This window comes from Polyergus mexicanus, unplaced genomic scaffold (genome assembly GCF_030449975.1).
Source record: "Polyergus mexicanus isolate NDT 795.1 unplaced genomic scaffold, iyPolMexi1.0 SCAF_9, whole genome shotgun sequence".
Lineage (NCBI taxonomy): Eukaryota > Metazoa > Arthropoda > Insecta > Hymenoptera > Formicidae > Polyergus > Polyergus mexicanus.
In genome coordinates, this window is record NW_027223329.1 from 4,759,847 (window position 1) to 4,783,360 (window position 23,514).

Genomic DNA, 23,514 nt, shown 5'->3' on the forward strand with positions numbered 1-23,514 from the left:
GCGGACAAGTACTGTGAGCAACTAACTAGACTCGCTGCAGCTATTCGAGAAAAACGTCCGATTTTGGCCAATCGAAAAGGCGTCATCTTCCACCACGACAATGCTAGGCCACACGTCGCTCAACAGATGCTGCGAAAACTGCAGGAGTTGCAATGGGAAATTCTGCAGCACCCGCCATATTTTCCAGATATTGCGCCTTCAGATATTTATCTGTTCCGGTCTTTGCAGAATAGTTTAAATAGCAAGAATCTCAATTCCGAGGAAGCTGTCGAAAACCACCTTACAAACTTTTTTCAAGAAAAACCAAGTTCTTTCTTCAAAAATGGAATCGACAAACTTATAGATCGTTGGAAAACCATTGTAGAAAAGAATGGAGACTATATAATTGATTAATAAAAGTGTTATCTCTAAAATATAATCTATTGAAGTTTATATTTAAATCGGGCACGAACTTATGCAATCACCCAATATAAACGTTAAATGAAAATTTCATATATAAATATTATACGAAGAATTAAGAAATATATTAAATGTAGAAATATATTAAAACGTAGAGATGATAAATCACATACAAATATTACAATAGAAAATTTATAATGATAATAAAATATTGTTAAAATTATATATCTCAGGATTATCAAACAATATAAAAAGTACATCGATGCAATTTTGACTTTTTTTATAATAAGACGTTCGAATATTTTCAGACAAAAACGTGGTAATAAAATAAATCGCGATTCAAAGCTACTTACTCTAATCGGGATTCTGCTTGCCATGCTGTAACTGGAGCAGCAAGTCGATAAAATCACCTCGTTTCTCACCGGTTTTTTCACGATTTTTCATAATGTTCCAGAAGACTTTTGCTACAAAAGAGGAGTTTACAAGAATTCTCGTACCAATCAGGTCTATCAGTTCAGGCATGAAGAACACCGTAATAAGGGCGACCATTCTTCTAAATCCGTGAAAGAATTTGTAAACTAAAAACATTCGCAAGTTATTACAATTAAATGGATGTTAAGAATTTTTCATCGCTATTAGAATTTCAGTCGATGATATAGATGTCAAAGTAAGAATGGATCAAATAAATAATAATTTATCAAAAATTCGTTAATCCAATTAGTTTATTTTTTTAAAGTTTTAAAACATTTTGTATATTTTTTACTATTTTATTTATTAAGATTAAATTAAAAATTTAAATAAACTACACACGCACACACACACATATCATAATTTTGTTTGGTATCCATAACATAATATTATTTAATAGAATTTCCATTTTTTTTCGTAACATCATATAACTGACAATGATACGATAGGAATTGTTTTTATACTTAGTACGTATCACATGATAAACAATATTACTTTTATTTGATTTGGTCCGCTTTTGCTATTAATTAGATTTTGTAATATAATATATATTGTTAAATTCAAAGGTAATACCTTCAGTTGAGAATTCCTCATTCGGATAATGGAAGATGTCCATCTTGGTACCGAGTGTAATCGAAGCGATTAAATCGGTAGCATACTTGTAACTGAGCTCTTGGGCATCCACCAGCTTCACGTCGTCGTGATCCGCCGGATAATGTTTGAGTTTTAATCAATCATTGGATCTCCGATCTCCATCATCAGCGGGAACATCCGTTTTAGTTTGCTTTTGGTTAACGTGGGCGTAAACTTGATTCGCACGTATGTATTTCCAGATCGGATTGTTCAGACCAAATAAATTCTTCATGCCGATACTGTCCCTTTGTTTGGAACCGCCAAAATGGCGATCGCAGAAATTATGAAAGTCGCGGATCATAAATTGCTTTATAATGTCTGGATCGCGCAATAACATCAGGCACGGTTTGTGGAAAATGTAAAAGCCGATGAAGGGCGCGTCTGTACGGGCTGCTTTATGGAGTTGATCGATATGCCATCCTGGTGCAGTACGAAAGAGCACGGCATTTTTGAAATTACCGAAGATTAGATTGCTCGTGAGAGATCAACGCCGCGTTGTTTCCAATAGCTTAGTTTATATCTGAGCGATAGAGAGTAACAAGAGAGTATAAATATATATTTTATAAGCACTGAACATATATATATATATATATATATATATATATATATATATATATATATAATTTTTATCACTTCATATTCACATATATCGAATCTTATTCCGAGACCTATTAAATCTTTAATTATATTTATTAGCGTTTGCAATTATAGATATTTTTACTGCAAAATTTACATTAAGTAATTCTTATCATTTATATTCTAAATCTTATCTTTATATTCACATTTATCTATATATATATAATTTTTATCACTTCATATTCACATATATATATACATAAATGTGAATATAAAGATAAGATTTAGAATATAAATGATAAGAATTACTTAATGTACATTTTGCAGTAAAAATATCTATAATTGCAAACGCTAATAAATATAATTAAAGATTTAATAGGTCTCGGAATAAGATTCGATACAGTTCCTATTATTAAATACATATTTAATTAATAAATTAAAATTAATTAATTAAATTTAAAAAGTTAACAACTATTATTTTAATTCTTAATTTTATCACATTTTTTTTATACTAACCTGGCGTATATCCAGAATAGTTTTATTATTATGACAATCAATATAAAACTGATCAGCATGATGTATCTGTATCACTAAAACGCTAGACACTTTACGCTAAAAAAAGTTTTTTGTTTTGATTAAAGACACAAGAACTACAACATATCACAAATTCAAACGAATTAATTAAAAATGTTTTTCTCATAAGAATCGTACGTGATCTTTTCTTAAAAATTGTTCTTAGCGGATTCTTAATTGTTCTTTTATAATTAATAATCAGTAGAATACACAGTAAGATTAGTAGACCGTCTGTTCTCGCGGTAGACTTACTATTGAGATATGGGAACCGTTGAAGAAATCAATCGTAAAAGAGTAGGGATATCCGATGAAGAGGAGGAACAGTATATCTGAGACATTCAGAATTTTAATATTGAACTTTGCTATTTCTTCATCTTATCGAATTAATGTAAAAAACAATGCGTATTAGTATTTCAAAAATGTAAAGATTTAGATTTCTTAATGTACAAACAACAAATTGGTTAGGCTCCAAAATATTAACAAACAGAAAACCGTGATTATAGAAGGTAATGAGGAGCCAGCGCAGTTTTTCACCGAATTATGTTATGGTGTTGAAAAAGTCTCAAGAAAAACCGAAACGTTCGCGAATTTCCTTGATTTGATGCGTTTGTGCTGCCATTACAAAGGGTTACTCACAACTCAATACTCAACACGTGGTGCAAGTTTTAAATTAATTGGGTCAATAGTTGATGAGATACAGTCACGCAAAGTAGTGTTACAAAATTTTGTGTAAAAATCGGTATAATGGAAAGAACGCTTGAAAACGCGCCAATATTAAATTCTGCGTTAAATTAGAGAAGTCTCAAATACAGAAGCGTTACAAATGATTCAACAAGCCTACGGAGAATTAGTTATACATAAAAGTAACGGTTCAAAGATACAGGTGACATAAAAAAAAAACGTGAATCAAACTTTGAAAGGACTTGCTTCAGAAGACTAGGGCTTGCTAAATCATTTGAAAATCAAAAATGTCTGAGTTGGTTCTAATAATTTTTAAACTCGGAATAAAAGTAAATCCCCATTTCCAGCTGCTTCGTTACTTCATGAGATTTATTTCAGTACTTACAATACACAAATTATACATATATACCATACATATGCATATCGTGCACACATACGTGCAGGGTACCGTACATGATAAAGAAAATAATACTATAAGGAAACGAAGTATCATGATGTATTAAAGATCGATTCAACATTGCTTGACATACAGGGTGTCCCATTTTAAAGGACCCACTTAAATATCTCAGAAACACTGCGTTAAATCGAAAAATGTTTCAAACAAAAGTTGTGTGGCTTCATGGGGGCCATGAGATGGTGACAATGATTTGACCTTGCAAAATCATTTGAAGGTCATGTGAATGTCAACTTCAAATTCTTAAATGGAAACCCACATTGTTTATTTAGTATTCTTGTAGCTGACATCGAGAGCTTTCCAAAACACTATAATAAAGTATTTTTTCATTAAGTACTTTTCGAGTTATTTTATATTTTAATCTGACATATTTTGATATAAAAAATTAAATATCTCGTAAAATATTTAGTTTTTGATAAACTTACCGTAATACTTATATGTACAGAATAATAAGACAAATCAATTAGTATAAAAAAAAATTGTTTTTAAGAAAATTATTTACAATGTATTTTTTTAAACAATTATTTGGTTTTTTTGGCACTAATTAATTTGTCTTATTATTCTGTACATAGAAGTATTACGGTAAAATTATCGAAAACTGAATATTTTACGAAATATTTTATTTTTTATATCAAAATATGTCAGATTAAAATATAAAATAACTCAAAAAGTACTTAATAAAAAAATACTTTATTATAGTGTTTTGGAAAACTGTCGATGTCAGCTACAAGAATACTAAATCAAAAATGAGGGTTTCTATTTAAGATTTTAAAGTTGACCTTCACATGACCTTCAAATGATTTTCCAAGGTCAAATCATTATTACCATCTTATGACCCCCTTGAAGCCACATAACTTTTGTTTGAAACATTTTTCGACTTAACGCAGTGTTTCTAAGATATTTGAGTGGGTCCTTTAAAATGGGACACCCTGTATGTAAAATATCTCTTCTTAATCAAATGTATAGAAAGAGACATTTAATTGCAATACTTCCTTGTTTTCTTTGCTTATATGCAATATAAATTTTTTGAGGGGGAAAGGTAATCTCTCCTCTGCTTCATTATATATTTGTTCATGTACTAAAATATCGCAAACTTATATTTAAAACGGCTGTATCTAATATGTGAACGAAATGGAAATGTATCGCTTGTAACTTTATAACGATCCTAGTATAAACATTGCTCTTAGAATAAACATCGTTCTTAAAATAACTTCGTTATATCCTACGGGCAACCATAAATACAAAGATACAGATTTGTAAGTCTCCAAAAGACGTCGAAATAATATTCTAATTTCTCAGATCTCATCTAGACAAAAAAATCGATCCCCAATTATAAGGAATAAATATTTTTAGATAAAAATTCTAAAAAAAAATTTTTTATATCTGAATGTTTTTCGAACATTTAAAGAACGTCTTAAATCTTGAAAGATCCTTTAAATATCGCAGAAGACGTTTTAATCTTTCCAATCTTTGTACAGAAGACGCTCTGATTTTTCAATCTTTTTTAAACATCTATGAGACATTTTAATTTTCTAACTGATTTCCTTATATAATTTTTAAACATCTCTTGAAGATTGCTTGGATTAATCGTTTCGTGTAATTTCGTCGATGATGTATTAAGTATTTTTTTTTTTTGCTATAATCTGTTAGAGAATATTATATAAAGTATAGAGAAAGAGAGAGTGTGCACACAAGCATTATCTTCTGTTATAGCCCGAACAGGCTATACACGAATTATTAAATATATTATTCTAAATACATATTATTTTATATGATTGCTCAACGTGTAACGCAAGCACAGATCACGTTACGAGCGTTGACCGAACAAAGCGCTGACAACGCGAGCCACGCGCTAAGCCCGAGCGACCGTGCAATCATTTCATTGCGAAAACGCGGAAATCAGGGCAAGCGGAAGAAGGACATTGCGAAAATGCAACGTAGAAGTCCTACTTAAAAGCGAAATAAAAAGGAATAAAGAAATTGCGAAAGTGCAAGCAAAGAAGTCCTACTTAGAACTTCTTAGCTTGCATCCGGAGATTGCCAAAATCAAGCGACATGTCACACAGCCTTGTCGCTAAACGACCCCCTCCCGGGAAGCCAAGGGGAGTTAATAAAAAGGCCCACCGCTAACGAACGGCGGGCAGTCTTTACCATAAATATTACGCGGGCAGTCTTGATCATTAATTAATATTACGCGGGCAATCTTTATTCCTTTACGCGAGTAATATCTCTAGCAACCGCGAGTGTCAAAACGAATATCAATAATTATTATAATATTAAATAGCCACGCAGTCGGCAGAAATATACACGAAGAAGCGAGAGGCGAGTCTCGAGACCGAAACTCGATTCTAGACACGCGCACGTTAAGATAACCGTTATCGTGATACGCGACGCGAGCGAAAGTGCGGGAACATTGTAAATAAACCAAACCACAAATAAATCTGATATTAATCTATTTATTTAATGTGGAAAGTGTCCGAATTATTTAAATAAAGTTCTCAGGCGGAGCCCGAATTCCCAAATTCCTTCCGGCAAACGATCCCAACTACCGTGCCTCTCCGGAGGCACAACATAATTTGGTGGCAGCGGTGGGATCTGCCGAGGCATCGCCAGAACTAAGCAAGACCTGCAAAAGACACGGTTGTGTTAAAAAGCGGGCACGCCAACAATCAATTCAATTGAAGTTGACGGACGGAAGCAGCAGCTAAGCCTTCCCCAAGACCTGCAAAGCACCCAGAGTGTAAACAGGACAGGCACGCCAGCACACGTAAAACGTAAGCTGACGGAAACTACAATCAACGGAAGACACCGCACGGACAACAGAACGAGCATCGCCACAACAGCTGTAGCAGAAACGTGAGCCGCCAAGCATCGCGACCTACGATAACTCTACAGACAACGCACCGACGCCGGACAACGACCGCCGTACGACGAGCATCGTCAGCCGTATCAGCCGCCGAGCGAAGGACTCCAGCGTCAGCAACCTACTGACACAGCGAGCGATCATGCGAGCCGTTATACTATTGTAAGTCCGAAAAAATTTAATAAATATAATAGCGTGAATGTCGGAAGGTTCTAATATACCGAAACCGATAGCGAACCGATCGTGGTTACTGAGTGAACCAGCCCGACGAGCGATTAAATTAAGTTTAGCACCGCGAGAAAATTCTTATAACGTGCGAAAAAACTTAGAAACTCAATACTCGAGCGAAAGCGAGCCCGAGTTACCGGAAAACGTCGTCACAGAACGCGAATTTCCGTTTAACAATTTTGACGAAAGCCTATTCCCGCGTAATACGACTGACCCCACTGACGACACTCAACGCGAGACTAGACGTACGCGACCGTATATTAGTAGAACTCCAAGTAGAGTATCCCTACGGCGCGAATTTTCATTAACTTCCTACGAAAGCGATCTATTCGATCCGGAAGAAATTTATAGCCAACAAGAAAGTAATATGGCCGAATCGCGAAATCCGCAAGAAAATACTCCCGCGAACCCGCCACAAAGCGCGGTAGACGAGGAAATAGAAAGAATGCGACGATCCATTCACCAAATGGATCGAAATATAGTGGAGGCTGATCACACACCGCCCCACGAGAGAAACCGCGAAGAAAGAGGCGACGCGCACCTTCTCGAAATATTAAATGAAATACGCACGGAAGTAAAATCATTAAACAGGCGAGTAACGCGAGTAGAAGACGCGATTATGGAATTACCACGTCACGGATATAACCGCTCAGAAGACGGTAACGACGCGTTTAATGGAACATACGGACGAACCGCACGCGACATCAGAAGTCGACGAAGCACCGCTCCGAATTACTTACCGTTAAAAGAAGCAAGAACAATGATTCCCGAATTTGACGGAACATCGCGACATAAGTTATTAGAATTTTTAAATGCATGCACGTACGCCGTTCAGGACATACATCCCGCGGATGAAGAATCATTAATCCGAGCAATATTATTTACAAAACTGAAAGGAAAAGCCATGCAGGATTTCGAGACACGAAATATTCAGACGTTCGCCGAATTAAAACAACAACTCGAGACTTGTTACCAGTCTAAACAAAGTACTACGCACTTACAAATCGAGTTTAATTCCTTAAAACAAAAGCCGAATGAAACTGCACACGCTTTCGGACAACGTGTTGATCTACTCGCGATGAAATTATATGATTCGATGATCGAAGGAAAGGAGCATTCCGCAACCTCAAAACGCACGATTCAACAAACAATCCAAGAGCAGGCGTTAATAAATTTCCAAATCGGGTTACACGACGAATTACAAGTGCTCGTACGCGCGCAGCGATATACGACGCTCCAAGAAGCGATAACGGGCGCGAGCGCCGAAGAAAAACTCAGACCGGGAACCGCGAGAACAAGTAGTTTTGTTAATAAAAATAAAACCGAATTACGTCACTCGCGAAATAGTCGAAGTTCAAACTCGCAATGCTTTAAATGCGGAAAAAACGGACATTTCGGACGCGATTGCCGTAGCAGCCGATACGCGCTCCCGAAGCCGGAAAAACCCTCGCGAATAAACGCGATAAATAAATACTGCTCGCATTGCAAAAGAACAGGACACAGCCGCGACGAATGCTGGAGTCTAAAAGGGAAACCGAAAAACAATACAAATAAACTAAAAGTCGGAAATCAGCAAAAAACGCGCGACGAAAATATACGCGATCGAAAGAAACCGCGACAACAAAACCGAAACGCCGATAGCGCAAGTAGCAGCAGCGAAGACGAGCAGGAAGAAGCGAGAAAGAGACAACCGCGACCTGCATCTGAGTATCGCGTTACGCATATTAAAGATATGCCACGCGCGAAGAAAAAGACGGACTTATTGCTAATAACATTACCAATGCGACAAGTGAAAAACAAAAAAATACAGATGTTGTACGATTCAGGATCGACCATCTCACTAATAAAATTGAAACATTTAAAGGACGACGCATTGATACACGAAGATAAAATCGCGCTCACTGGTATAACCGGACATAAAATACATACCATCGGAAAAATGCACGCCACAATCAAGATAGGAAACCATAAGGTAAAACATGCATTTTACGTGGTAAAGGACGACATTCCGATCGAATATGAAGGAATACTAGGAATTGATTTCCTTCGACAACATTCGGTATCTTGCGATTATAATAAAAGTCAATTAAAAATAGGAAACGCCGTACTAAAATTCCATTCGCTTAACAAAACGATTCTAAAACCGCGCAGCGAGACCATCGTAAAAGCGACAACAAATCAAAATCGAATAGGAATAGTACGAGCAGAAGAAACAGCTCCAGGAATTTACCTTGGAAACTGCTTAGTAGAACCTAAAGATTACACGTGTCCCGTTAGTATTATAAATACAACCGATATGGAAGTCGAGATACAGACGCCGAACGTCACCCTCGAAAACATAGAACGCGAGATCGAGTCTAAAATACATACGGTGGAAACAAGAAAAAATTTTAAGTATACTAACTCGAGACACGGACAAATATGACAACTACTACGCACGCAACATTTAAATACGGAAGAAAAACAGGCACTCCTACGGATATGCGAAGAATATTACGATACATTTCAGTTGGACGGAGAACCACTGACGTGCACCGCGACGGTAGAGCACGAGATAAACACGCGCGCCGACACCTCGCCGGTGAACACGAGACCGTATCGCCTTCCCGAAAAGCACAAAACGGAAGTAAATAAACAAGTGCAAGAAATGCTAAAAAATGGCATAATCCGAACAAGCGCGAGTCAATGGAACGCACCCTTATTGGTGGTACCAAAAAAGGCCGACGCATCCGGAAAACCTAAGCTCCGAGTAGTAGTAGATTTTCGGAAGCTAAACGATTTAACAATAGGCGATTCATTTCCACTGCCCAATATCACCGATATACTGGACCAGCTAGGAAACGCTAAATATTTTACTACACAAGACTTAGCGTCAGGATATCACCAGATACCGATGGCTGAGCAAGATAAACAAAAGACAGCTTTTTCAACGCCCTACGGACACTATGAATTTAATAGAATGCCGTTTGGATTGAAAAATGCGCCAGCAACATTCCAGAGATTGATGAATTCAATTTTAACAGGAATGCAAGGACTTAAATGTCTAGTTTATTTAGACGACATCGTCATATACGGATCGAGCCTAGAGGACCACAATAGAAGACTCAAGGAAGTACTACAGAGACTCCGAGAAAATAATCTAAAATTGCAACCAGATAAATGCGAGTTTTTGCGCAAAGAAGTAATTTATCTAGGTCACATTATTTCGGAGAATGGAATATCTCCGGACCCGTCAAAGCTAACCGCGATAAAAGAATTTCCGACGCCGAAGAAAGTAAAAGATATACAATCTTTCATAGGACTAGCCGGATACTACAGAAAATTCATAGAAGATTTTTCAAAAATAGCCAAGCCACTAACGAAATTAACAAAGAAAACGGAAAAATTCGAGTGGACAATGGAACAGCAAAATGCTTTTGAAATATTAAAAGAAAAATTAATGACGGCGCCAGTGCTAACGTATCCAGATTTCAATCAAGAATTCATAGTGACCACTGATGCTTCCGACTATGCAATCGGAGCAGTATTGTCACAAGGAAAAGTAGGTAATGACCGACCAATTGCTTACGCCAGCAGAGTTTTATCGCGAGCGGAGCATAATTACAATACAACAGAGAAGGAATTACTAGCAATTGTATGGGCTGTAAAACATTTTAGGCCATACATATACGGTACGAAATTTAAAATCGTAACCGACCACAAACCATTAATCTAGTTATTTAATGTGAATGATCCCGGATCAAGATTAATCCGATGGAGATTAAAACTCGAAGAATATGATTATGAAATCATTCATAAGGCCGAACGAGCGAACGCGAACGCCGATGCACTGAGCCGCAATGTAACAAGAGAAGCGCATAAAACAGAAGAGGAAGAACGAGAAATCCTCGCAATAGAAGAAGAAACAAACTCCGACGAAGAAAAAATATACACAGAGGAAGACAAGAAACAGATATTATATGAATATCATGATGCACCTACAGGAGGACATCAAGGAGTTGAACGCACGATAAAAAGAATCCGCCTAAATTATAATTGGCCAGGAATAACGAAAGATGTAGAAAAATACATCGCAAAATGCGAATTGTGCCAGAAAAATAAATTATCGCGAAAAAATAAAGTACCGTTAATAATTACGGATACGCCTACTAAACCTTTTGAAAAATGCGCGTTAGATATTGTAGGACCGTTAACAGTTACAACAAACGGAAATAAATATCTCTTAACATTCCAAGACAATTTAACGAAATTCAGCAAAGCGATACCGATTCCAAATCAAGAAGCAAACACGGTTAGCAAGGAATTTGTTACAAAAATTGTACTTGAACACGGAATACCGGAAAAAATTTTAACGGATCAAGGCACAAATTTCCTCAGCGAAGTATTTAAAAATACATGTAAATTACTAAAAATAAATAAAATACAGACAACTGCCTATCATCCGGAAAGTAATGGCGCGTTAGAACGATCGCATCGAACATTAGCGGAATATTTAAGACACTACATAAACGAAGACCAGACAGACTGGGACGAATGGATACCGTTCGCAATGTTTACGTATAACACGACGCCGCATGCAGCTACGGGGTATACACCCTTCGAATTAGTGTACGGGCACCAAGCGGATCTACCTACGTCACTGACGAGACCGCCTAAACCGACATACAATTACGACGATTACGCGCAAGAATTGAAAGAAAGATTAAGGGCAACGAGTCAGCTCGCAAAAGAGCATATTAAAGAAGAAAAAATTAAAGCCAAAAAACAGTACGACAAAGGTACTAGTGAAATCAAATTTAAAGTCGGCGACAAAGTATTAGTATACGACGAGACGCTCCGACGCGGACGATCTAAGAAACTTGAATCCTTATGGACCGGACCGTACGTAATAATTGAAAAAAATTCAGACGTGAATTATACAATTAAGAAAGGAAGAAAAGCGGTTCGCATGCATACAAATAAATTGAAACAATTTATAGAAAATTAAAATAAGAAACGATTATATTCATATTATATACGGGAAAAATATTGTATATTAGAATAAGAAGAAATTTTGTTTTGCGAAAAACGTCACTTTTACACCTCCGTTTTTCTTTTTCTTACGGGGGAGGGATGTTATAGCCCGAACAGGCTATACACGAATTATTAAATATATTATTCTAAATACATATTATTTTATATGATTGCTCAACGTGTAACGCAAGCACAGATCACGTTACGAGCGTTGACCGAACAAAGCGCTGACAACGCGAGCCACGCGCTAAGCCCGAGCGACCGTGCAATCATTTCATTGCGAAAACGCGGAAATCAGGGCAAGCGGAAGAAGGACATTGCGAAAATGCAACGTAGAAGTCCTACTTAAAAGCGAAATAAAAAGGAATAAAGAAATTGCGAAAGTGCAAGCAAAGAAGTCCTACTTAGAACTTCTTAGCTTGCATCCGGAGATTGCCAAAATCAAGCGACATGACACACAGCCTTGTCGCTAAACGACCCCCTCCCGGGAAGCCAAGGGGAGTTAATAAAAAGGCCCACCGCTAACGAACGGCGGGCAGTCTTTACCATAAATATTACGCGGGCAGTCTTGATCATTAATTAATATTACGCGGGCAATCTTTATTCCTTTACGCGAGTAATATCTCTAGCAACCGCGAGTGTCAAAACGAATATCAATAATTATTATAATATTAAATAGCCACGCAGTCGGCAGAAATATACACGAAGAAGCGAGAGGCGAGTCTCGAGACCGAAACTCGATTCTAGACACGCGCACGTTAAGATAACCGTTATCGTGATACGCGACGCGAGCGAAAGTGCGGGAACATTGTAAATAAACCAAACCACAAATAAATCTGATATTAATCTATTTATTTAATGTGGAAAGTGTCCGAATTATTTAAATAAAGTTCTCAGGCGGAGCCCGAATTCCCAAATTCCTTCCGGCAAACGATCCCAGCTACCGTGCCTCTCCGGAGGCACAACACTTCTATAAAATATATATCCTATAGTTTTTAAATATTTTACATCGAGAGTACTTAATAGACAGAGGGAATCAACTGATTCAATAATGTAGAACAAATTTTACAACATTTGTGACACAAACAGAAATCGAACAGTCTACGGAGAATTAGCTATGCATAAGAGTAACGTTTCGAAGATATAGATGATATAAAAAAAACGTGAATCAAATTTTGAAAGAGCTTGCTTCAAAAGACTAGGCTTGCTAAATCATTTGTAACGTTTATGTTGGAGACTTGACAAATTTAACGCAGAATTTAATGTTGGCGTGTTGTCAAGCGTTCCTTCCATTACACCAATTTTTAAACAAAATTTTGTAACACGACTTTGCGTAACTGTATCTCATTGACTATATTAAATAAAATAATTTAAAACTTGTACCATGTATTAAATATTGAATTGTGAATAATATCCTAAAATGACAGCACAAACCGATCAAACGTTCAGAAATGCGAAGCAAGTCTCAAAATTTAATTGTTCGAACGTATACATGTACAGAAAAATTGAAATTACAATATATTTCATTAGATTCACATTACATTATATTATAATTTGCAAGTTTTATTTAAAAATGTTCAAGAAATTAAAATTTGACGATTTGTAAAATATTCGTGTGTATCGCAAAGCTTTATTTATTATAATTTAATATTAATTATAAAATGCTTTTTTACGTAATAACGTTTTTAAACGTGTTCTTCACGCTTATCAAAAATGTCTAAGTTGGTTCTAATAATTTTCTAAACTCGGAATAAAAGTAAATCCCCATTTCCAGCTGCTTCGTTACTTTATGAGATTTATTTCAATACTTATAATACACAAATTATACATATATACATATACATATCGTACACACGTACGGACAGGGTACAGTACATGATAAAGAAAAAAATACTATAAGGAAGGGAACGATGTATCATGACGTATTAAAGATCGATTCAACATTGCTTGACATGTATAAAATATCTCTTCTTAATCAAATGTATAGAAAGAGACATTTAATTGCAATACTTCCTGTTTTCTTTGCTTATATACGATATAAATTTTTGAGGAGGGAAAGGTTATCTCTCCTCTGCCTCATTATATTGTTGCGTCCGCGGATCGAAATCGATATAACTCGAATCCGCGTGACAACCGACACTCGCGTACCGCAAGTAAATAATTAACACTCCTTTGAAAGAACGAAAGGAACTTTAATATAATAACACAGAACACTATTATACAAGGAACACAGAACTATAACGGTTATCGTAATCTCGAATACGTCCGCCCGGAATGGCATCCGTCGCGAGACTCCAAGATGGCCGATCTCTCTTCAGATGAACGCCGTTGTTTAACAACAACCCTTAGCAATGTTCTCCCGGAGACGGGTACAGCAGATTCAGGAATAACGGTCACAGACGACCCGCAGGGACGCAACAATATGTTTGTTCATGTACTAAAATATCGCAAACTTATATTTAAAACGGCTGTATCTAATATGTGAACGGAATGGAAACGTATCGCATGTAACTTTATAACGATCCTAGTATAAACATCGTTCTTAAAATAAATTCGTTATATCTTATGGGCAAGCATAAATAAAGAGATACAATTTTGTAAGTCACCAAATGATATCGAAATAATATTCTAATTTCTCAGATCTCATCCAGACAAAAAAATCGCTCTTCAACTATAAGAAACAAATGTTTTTTAGATAAAAGTTTAAAAAGAAGCTTTTTTATATCTGAGTGTTTTTCGAATATTTAAAGAGCGTCTTAATTCTTGAGAGATCTTTTAAATATCGCAGAAAACGTTTTAATGTTTCGAATCTTTGTACAGAAGACGCCCTGATTTTTCAATCTTTTTTAAACATCTATCTCTATGAGACATATTAATTTTCTATCTGATTTCCTTATATAATTTTTAAACATCTCTTGAAAATTGCTTGGATTAATTGTTTCGTGTAATTTCGTCGATGATGTATTAAGTATTTTTCTTCGCTATAATCTGTTAGAGAATATTATATAGAGTATAGAGAGAGAAAGAGAGAGTGTGCCACAAACAGGCTTTATCTTCTATAAAATATATACAATATAGTTTTCAAATATTTTACATCGAGAGTACTTAATAGACAGAGCGAATCACCTGATTCAATAATATAGAACAAGTTTTACAACGTTTGTGACACAAACAGAAATCGAACAGTCTACGATTTACGGAGAATTAGCTATGCATAAGAGTAACGTTTCGAAGATACAGATGACATAAAAAAAACGTGAATCAAATTTTGAAAGAGCTTGCTTCAGAAGACTAGGCTTGCTAAATCATTTGTAACGTTTATGTTGGAGACTTGACAAATTTAACGCAGAATTTAAGGCTCCTGAGTAGTCGCCGCGGCCATATTGGAATGATGACGTCAGAAGCGAGAAATGACACGCTAAGAATTCTTGCGTGCCATTTTTAAATAAAAAGATATTTTAAAGAAACAAGACTACAGATCGCTTTAGTATACTCGTAAATTTGTCCGAAAACTAAGCTTTTCCTTTGACAATTAATAAATAACTGTAAAATGAGTGTCAAAGTAAGCCTAGTCATACGGGAAAACGTAGTTTGACAACTGTCGAAAGAAGTGGAAAATGTTCTTTTTACATACTACTTAACTGGCTAAGCTTAGTTTTCGGACAATTTTAAGTTTCACAAATACGTTACATATCACAGCATTAGAATAAAGTGAATAATTACGAAATGGCACGCAAGAATAATTTTTTTTTTTTTTTATACAATCTAGCAACGAATATATATTCATGTAAAATAAAGTTAATTAAATTAAATTTTTTTTAATTGCACTTTCGGAAGGCAATTTTCTTTTAATTTATTCACGAAACTGGGCATAATTTTTGTTAAACTTACAATCTTATTCTTTTATACATTTTATCCGATACAAAATGAAGTAAATAAAACGCCACTTTTTGAACATAATTATAATTTAATACAAAATTACAACAAGTAATTACAACAAGTATATCATCCGAATAATTGTAACCAATCTGTAGAAAATGTTGATAATAAGGATGAATAAGTTTTGACAGATTTGTTTGTAATTTTGTGTTAAATTATAACTATGTTCAAATAGTGGCGTTTTATTTGCTTCATTTTATATCGAGTAGAATGCATAAAATAATAAAATTGTAAGTTTAACGAAAATTATGCCCAGTTTCGTGAATAAATGAAAGAAAATTAAAAAAAAATTAATTTGATTGACTTTATTTTACATGAATAAATATTTGTTGTTAGATTGTATGAAAAAAGGACGAGAAAAAGAGTGGCAGGGACAAGAATTGAACCCGGGTTGGATGCGTGATAATCACGCGCTTAATGCCCGAGCCTTTTCGTTAATTCATATAACGGAGCCAGATATATGGAAAGCCATATTGTTTAAATAATTTTCTTGGAAATGGCTGAGCATTGCGCTCTATCCCTTTGCTCAAGTATTTTTCTAATAGAGTACTACACTATAAAAGCCTTTTTCAATTCGGTAATCCTAAAGTCGCGTCCTCCCCTGCTAGTCACAGGAACGTGCGCATCATAAATATAATAGCACAATACTCTAGTAGTAGAAGTTCTCATTAAAATTTTCCACTATCGCTTGAAGTGAATATTCACTCGTTTGGAGTTAAATTTCACTCTAAGAAATTTAGAGAGCAGATTAGCAAAAAATACTTTGTTTAACAAACATAGCTTATTCGCAATAATAATAATCAAATACTTATTTATTAAAAAGTTGTTTAGATAACTAAACGTTCGAAAAATGTTCCAATAAAATAGCCACATATTTCCCCGATCATTTATAGATATGACAAACATGTATTATAAAATTATAATAAAAATCAATTATTCTAAAAAAGATTTAGTTTTCTATCGTTGAAATTGTATGACATCTTTAGAGATTGATCCGAGACATCCAAAAAATCATAGAAAAAAATGTACGTTTGAATCTCTTCTTTGGAAATTAAAAATCGGTAAAAAATCGGTTCCAAAAAATGTTTTGCATGACATATATATATGTATTTTTACGGATATTTTTTAGGAAATCATGTTTAATTACACAAGCTCGTATAGTTTGTACTTTTGTGAGAACAAATCTGATTCATCTTGCCATTCTTATCGATTATTACCTTGCATTTCTTATTTTTAACTTAAACAAAGAATTATTTAATTTGACGCACGTGTTATGATTTTTTTGAAGTGCAAATTAATTCCATTACCCGCGGCTGTAAAAGTTGATCGTGGATTCAGAAAACTCTCGTTATCTTTAGTTTGCCACATCTCGTAATCACGCAGAAGCAATGCCAAAACAACTTTAGCGTGTAATTGACCCACTTTCATTCCTGTGAATCAATAAAAGATTGATTTCAATAATAAAACGGTTATAAAATCATAATCCCAACGATAATTTTCGTGTCTTATCAGATATAGAAAATATCGAATCAAAATTCAACTGAGTGTTTCTTATTTAATTTTGTCTCTAAAAAATCTTATAAAAAATAAAAAAAGAAATTTTGAAAGAAACAACATGTGTCATTATACTAAAATAATAATAAAACATCCAAGCTTATATATTTTTTTTGAAAATAACACAATCAATTGATCATGTGGGTTCAAATTTTTTTATTTCCTTATCTTGAATTATTTTTTCACCAGTTATATTTTGATTTAATAAATGGATCTATTGTATTATATAATTAGTCCGATTATGTAATGTTTTTACTTAGCCGAAATAATAAGTTATGAGCATATATTTTTTGGCAATAACGGCAGCAACTTACATCATCAAGAAGAAATTAGAACAAAGAAGATAAAAGATAAGTAGAACAAACAAGATAAAAAAAGGCAATAAGAACCAATCGCGGTAATTAGGCCGCATAAATTTTTTATTTATATAGCTTTAAATCATAGAAAGGCGTACGTTTCGGTCCCTTCTTCGGATCATCTTCAACGCAAATAAATAATAAATTTTATTTTTGGTTAATTTACCGATTTTTAATTTCCAAAGAAATGATTCAAACGTACATTTTTTCTATAATTTAAACTTATTTAAATAAAAAATTTATGCGCTCTAATTACCGCGACTGGCTCTTTTGTTACCCATTCCTATATTGTTTGTTACATTAAGAAGCTTATTCTATAACCTTTAACGATGTCGTTACAATTGCGCAGCTGTTTTTCGATGTTTTAGTTGCACAATGATAACGATATCGTTAAAAGTTACAGAATAGGTCCTATAGATTTAGTATATCTAGACCGAGTGTTTGCCTTTAGTTAAGGAGTGGAGATAAGGATGCTTGTAGAAAAGGACATACTTTTCTACAAGCACCTTGGGCCCCCATTGTATTAAAATATTAGAACTCTTCATATGCTTTAATATCAACTTTGATAACATTTTGATGAGTTTTTATTATTAATATTATTGGTTTTTATATTATTAAAATATTTTTTAAATTTCATTGTATATTATTTCTGATCTTTTGCAAGAAAGTGTATATTTTTAGAATAACCTATTATATACTCTACATCTACATTATCATATCTACCTATGCACATCCTATGACCAATTCCGAATGGCATGTAGGCGTCAGTGATATGATTATTTTCATTGAATCTATCGGGGTTGTATATTTCGGGTTCATTCCAGAATCTGGGATCAGCTCCGAGTCCGTATAAAGAGATGTATATCGGCGTACCTTTCTCGATAACAATATCGGTGTTAGGAATCTGAAATTTTATATTTTTATTAATATTTAATTATACTCATTAATGGACAAGCATTTAATTTTTATGACAGTAAATTTTATAAGGAACAAAACTACTTTAGTTATAATTTTCCGTTCAAGTTTTCAATATATCCAAAATCTTCAAGTACATAAAAATTTCTTATGTAAAAGATTATTAGATTGTTTAAAAACTTTTCATGTTCTTCAAAAAAAATTAGAACGCTTGAGAACTTTGTGAGAACTCTTCATTCGACGTTATTCAAATCAAATTATGACATATTCCGGATCGGATTAAATATTTTGGAAATCATAATCAGATTTTTGAAATTTTAATCAACTTTTAAATTTACCTTGTAATCTTCACGAGTACATCTATCGATTGTGGACAGCGGCGGATGTAATCTTAGACTCTCGGCTATCGTCTGATCGAGATACTTCATGTCCTGGAACGCTTCGTATGTCCAGCCGTGCTTGTCGATTGCCCGGTTAATATCCTGCCTGGCCAGCTTCTGATACTTGGAATGTTTCGCCAGTTCCAATAGGGTGAAGGACATGCAAGTAGCACTCGACTCAAAGCCCGAGAAGAAAGTACCGGACTGATATAATAAATTTTCACCCTCAAATTCTGTGGTAAATATTTAGTATTTATTATTTTTTATTACTCATTATTTTCATTATTTTATTTACGAGATTTCTTTATTAATGAACTTTATTAATAAATTTTATTAATGAACTTTAATATTATAAAGGTTAAATGAAAATATCATATAAATATTATACGAAGAATTTTAAGATGTCATGTAGAAATATATTAAAACGTAGAGATGATAAATCACATACAAATATTTTAATGGAAAGTTTATAATGATAATAAAATATTGTTAAAATTATAAATCTCAGGATTATCAAACAATATAAAAACTACATCGATACAATTTTGACTTTTTTATACTAAGACGTTTGAATGTTTTCAGACAAAAACGTGGTAATAAAATAAATCGCGATTCAAAGCTACTTACTATAATCGGGATTCTGCTTGCCATGCTTTAACTGGAGCAACAAGTCGATAAAATCACCTCGTTTCTCACCGGTTTTTTCACGATTTTTCATAGCGTTCCAGAAGACTTTTGCTACAAAAGAGGAGTTTACAAGAATTCTCGTACCAATCAGGTCTATCAGTTCAGGCATGAAGAACACCGTAATAAGGGCTTCCATTCTTCTAAATCCGTGAAAGAATTTGTAAACTAAAAACATTGTCAAGTTATTACAATTAAATGGATGTTAAGAATTTTTCATCGCTATTAGAATTTTAGTCGATGATATAGATGTCAAAGTAAGAATGGATCAAATAAATAATAATTTATCAAAAATTTGTTAATCCAATTAGTTTAGTTTTTTAAAGTTTTAAAACATTTTGTATATTTTTTACTATTTTATTTATTAAGATTAAATTATAAATTTAAATAAACTACACACACACACACATATCATAATTTTTTTTTGGTATCCATAACATAATATTATTTAATAGAATTTCCATTTTTTTTTCGTAACATCATATAACTGACAATGTTACGATAGGAATTGTTTTTATACTTAGTACGTATCACATGATAAACAATATTATCTTTATTTGCTTTGGTCCGCTTTTGCTGTTAATTAGATTTTTTAATATAATACATATTTCTTGATTATATCTGAATATTGTCTAAATTATAGCGCTTATTTGCAGGATAGAGCAAAATCAATCAATCCTTTCAAGAAAGCCGGTATACTTTTAGCTGAAGAATTTTGCTAAACAGCGTAACATATTGGGTTATAGAGATTTGGCAGTAACAGACAGTAAGTACAATATAGTAGCACATATAAAGCATTCAGTAGCACATATAAAATTAGATATGTAAATTAAATTAAATATTAAAATTCTGTTCTTTTCATTGCACACAGATAGAGGGAAGTGACCATAAAGCTCTTAACTTCGGATGGACATAAAAACGATTAATAACTGTCGAAGTAAAAGAAATATTTACTATTTATAATGTGGTAAAGGGAATCCTTGCCCTTATGTTAAGTGATTAAACTGAAGTTGAATTCAATGTATTGAATAGCTTGAAATTTGTGAAACACGAATACCGAAAATAAATTTAAGCTATAATTATAACTATATAATTCTAGCTTAAATTTATTTTCGGTATTCGTGTTTCACAAATTTCAAGCTATTCAACACATTGAATCACGTGTAATATTATAATAGCATGTTGCAATGCGAGATATATATTCATAAGTTTTATGAACATTATCAGAGAGAAATCACTGACATTATTATATTTTTGATTATATAGTTGTGAAGTAAAACTTGTAAATTCCTACGATTTTATCAAAAATGTAATAATGTCATTGATTTCTCTCTGATAATGTTCATAAAACTTATGAATATATATCTCGCATTGCAACATGCTATTATAATATTACACGTGATTCAATGTGTTGAATAGCTTGAAATTTGTGAAACACGAATACCGAAAATAAATTTAAGCTAGAATTATATAGTTATAATTATAGCTTAAATTTATTTTCGGTATTCGTGTTTCACAAATTTCAAGCTATTCAACACATTGAATTCAACTTCAGTTCAATCACTTAACATAAGGGCAAGGATTCCCTTTACCACATTATAAATAGTAAATATTTCTTTTACTTCGACAGTTATTAGTCGTTTTTATGTCCATCCGAAGTTAAGTGCTTTATGGTCACTTCCCTCTATCTGTGTGCAATGAAAAGAACAGAATTTTAATATTTAATTTAATTTACATATCTGGTTTTATATGTGCTACTGAATGTTTTATATGTGCTACTATATTGTACTTACTGTCTGTTACTGCCAAATCTCTATAACCCAATATGTTACGCTGTTTAGCAAAATTCTTCAGCTAAAAGTATACCGGCTTTCTTGAAAGGATTGATTGATTTTGCTATATCCTGCAAATAAGCGCTATAATTTAGACAATATTCAGATATAATCAAGAAATAATATACTTATAAAATAATAAATAAACATATATAAGCAGACATATATAAGAAGATATATATACAAAATTTCAATCTACTTACTCGATAGGACCAAATATATTTTCTGTAGCAGATTCAAATATAACATTAACCTTATAATGTTATTATATCTTGACGTCGCGATGCTACCGCGTACTGCTTGATACGTATCATATACGTATGCACGCACATACACATTGTCTCTCAAGGCGTATTTGCACACTCAAGCGAATAATCGTACATGAGCGCTGCAAACGCGCCTTGAGGGACAAAATAGCTTTGCGTGTGTGCGTGCGAGCATACGTACGCGAGAGTCTGAAACTTACCTTATTATTATGATAATGAAGAAGAACGAAAAATGTCACATTTCTGGTATACGATTATCATTCCTCAGAATTGACTGCACTAATCTTATTCAAACTGGTCGCAATCGAAAGCTTGCATCCACATTGTATAAGAAAAGTGGCGATAGATTTTTTATTAACGGCATGGTTCCTGAGGAATTTTAATCGAAAGTTTATTAGACGTAAAACTCCGGATAAGCTACTAGCTACTTGGTAGCGTCGCGGCCCCTGTACATAGGCAACATAGGCAAATCTTTGACCGAAATGTTTTTTTTTTTATATACTTGGCGTCGCGACGCTACCGCGTCGCTTGATCTTAATTCTAAACCAGCTTTCACACTGAGATAGCATGCTACGTGCAACATGAAGCTTCGATAAGCTGAAATGAAAAGCAGTGTCATTGCTTCTCACTTCAATTTTATCTCAGTGTGAAAGCCGGCTAAGTGTGTCTCCTTTTTTCTTGTCTCGTACCACGCAACGAAAATGATACTATCGAGAGACAGCGAGACGATAGCGTTTTATCTTTTTCTGCTAATGGCGGACTCTTCACGTGCGATTCACTCACTCTTCACAAATAAAAATATTCACTCTATGAAATAGAGTATACATATTTACTCCATTTTGCAGAATGATTTTTTCATTCTACAACAAAAAGTGGGAGAATTCACTCCTATAAGTGAAAAGTCACTCTAACTCGAGTGATTCGATCAATCACTCAATTTTTCGAGTCCATTTTCGTTCTAAGAAAATTCTCACTTCAAATAATCGAAACTACATATCGTACATAGCATATTATCTCAGTGTGAAAGCCGCCTAAGTCTGTCTCCTCTTTTCTTATCTCGTACCACGCAACGAAAATGATACTGTCGAGAGACAGCGAGACGATAGCGTTTTTTCTTTTTCTGTTAATGGCGGACTCATGCATGCTTCACGTGCGCTTCACTCACTCTTCACAAATAAAAATATTCACTCTATGAAATAGAGTATACATATTTACTCCATTTTGCAGAATGATTTTTTCATTCTACAACGAAAAGTGGGAGAATTCACTCCTATAAGTGAAAAGTCACTCTAACTCGAGTGATTCGATCAATCACTCAATTTTTCGAGTCCATTTTCGTTCTAAGAAAATTCTCACTTCAAATAATCGAAACTACATATCGTACATAGCATATTATCTCAGTGTGAAAGCCGCCTAAGTCTGTCTCCTTTTTTCTTATCTCGTACCACGCAACGAAAATGATACTGTCGAGAGACAGCGAGACGATAGCGTTTTTTCTTTTTCTGTTAATGGCGGACTCATGCATGCTTCACGTGCGCTTCACTCACTCTTCACAAATAAAAATATTCACTCTATGAAATAGAGTATACATATTTACTTCATTTTGCAGAATGATTTTTTCATTCTACAACAAAAAGTGGGAGAATTCACTCCTATAAGTGAAAAGTCACTCTAACTCGAGTGATTCGATCAATCACTCA

At 34.0% G+C, this 23,514-nt stretch overlaps 1 protein-coding gene and 1 pseudogene across 1 annotated transcript; both read right to left on the reverse strand.

Moving 5' to 3' along the window:
* Positions 1-753: 753 nt before the first annotated feature.
* On the reverse strand, positions 754-2,651 carry LOC138936482 (cytochrome P450 6k1-like; annotated as a pseudogene).
* Positions 2,652-16,010: 13,359 nt separating this feature from the next.
* Positions 16,011-21,809, reverse strand: LOC138936594 (cytochrome P450 6k1-like). The gene is made up of 5 exons (XM_070302136.1): positions 21,752-21,809; positions 19,660-19,884; positions 18,991-19,265; positions 18,461-18,641; positions 16,011-17,257 (listed from the first exon to the last, which is right to left on the reverse strand). The coding sequence occupies exons 1-5, from the start codon at positions 21,795-21,797 to the stop codon at positions 17,082-17,084; spliced, it is 903 nt and encodes a 300-aa protein (XP_070158237.1). The 5' UTR covers positions 21,798-21,809; the 3' UTR covers positions 16,011-17,081.
* Between the last annotated feature and the right edge of the window lie 1,705 nt (positions 21,810-23,514).

Coding starts and splice junctions, on each gene's coding strand:
- LOC138936594 (XM_070302136.1), bottom strand. CDS start 21,797: ATGTTATATTTGAATCTGCTACAGAAAATATATTTGGTCCTATCGA. Junction 19,885..21,751: donor AATATATTTGGTCCTATCGA/GTAAGTAGATTG, acceptor CAATGTTTTTAG/TTTACAAATTCTTTCACGGA. Junction 18,642..18,990: donor GTACTCGTGAAGATTACAAG/GTAAATTTAAAA, acceptor ATAAAATTTCAG/ATTCCTAACACCGATATTGT.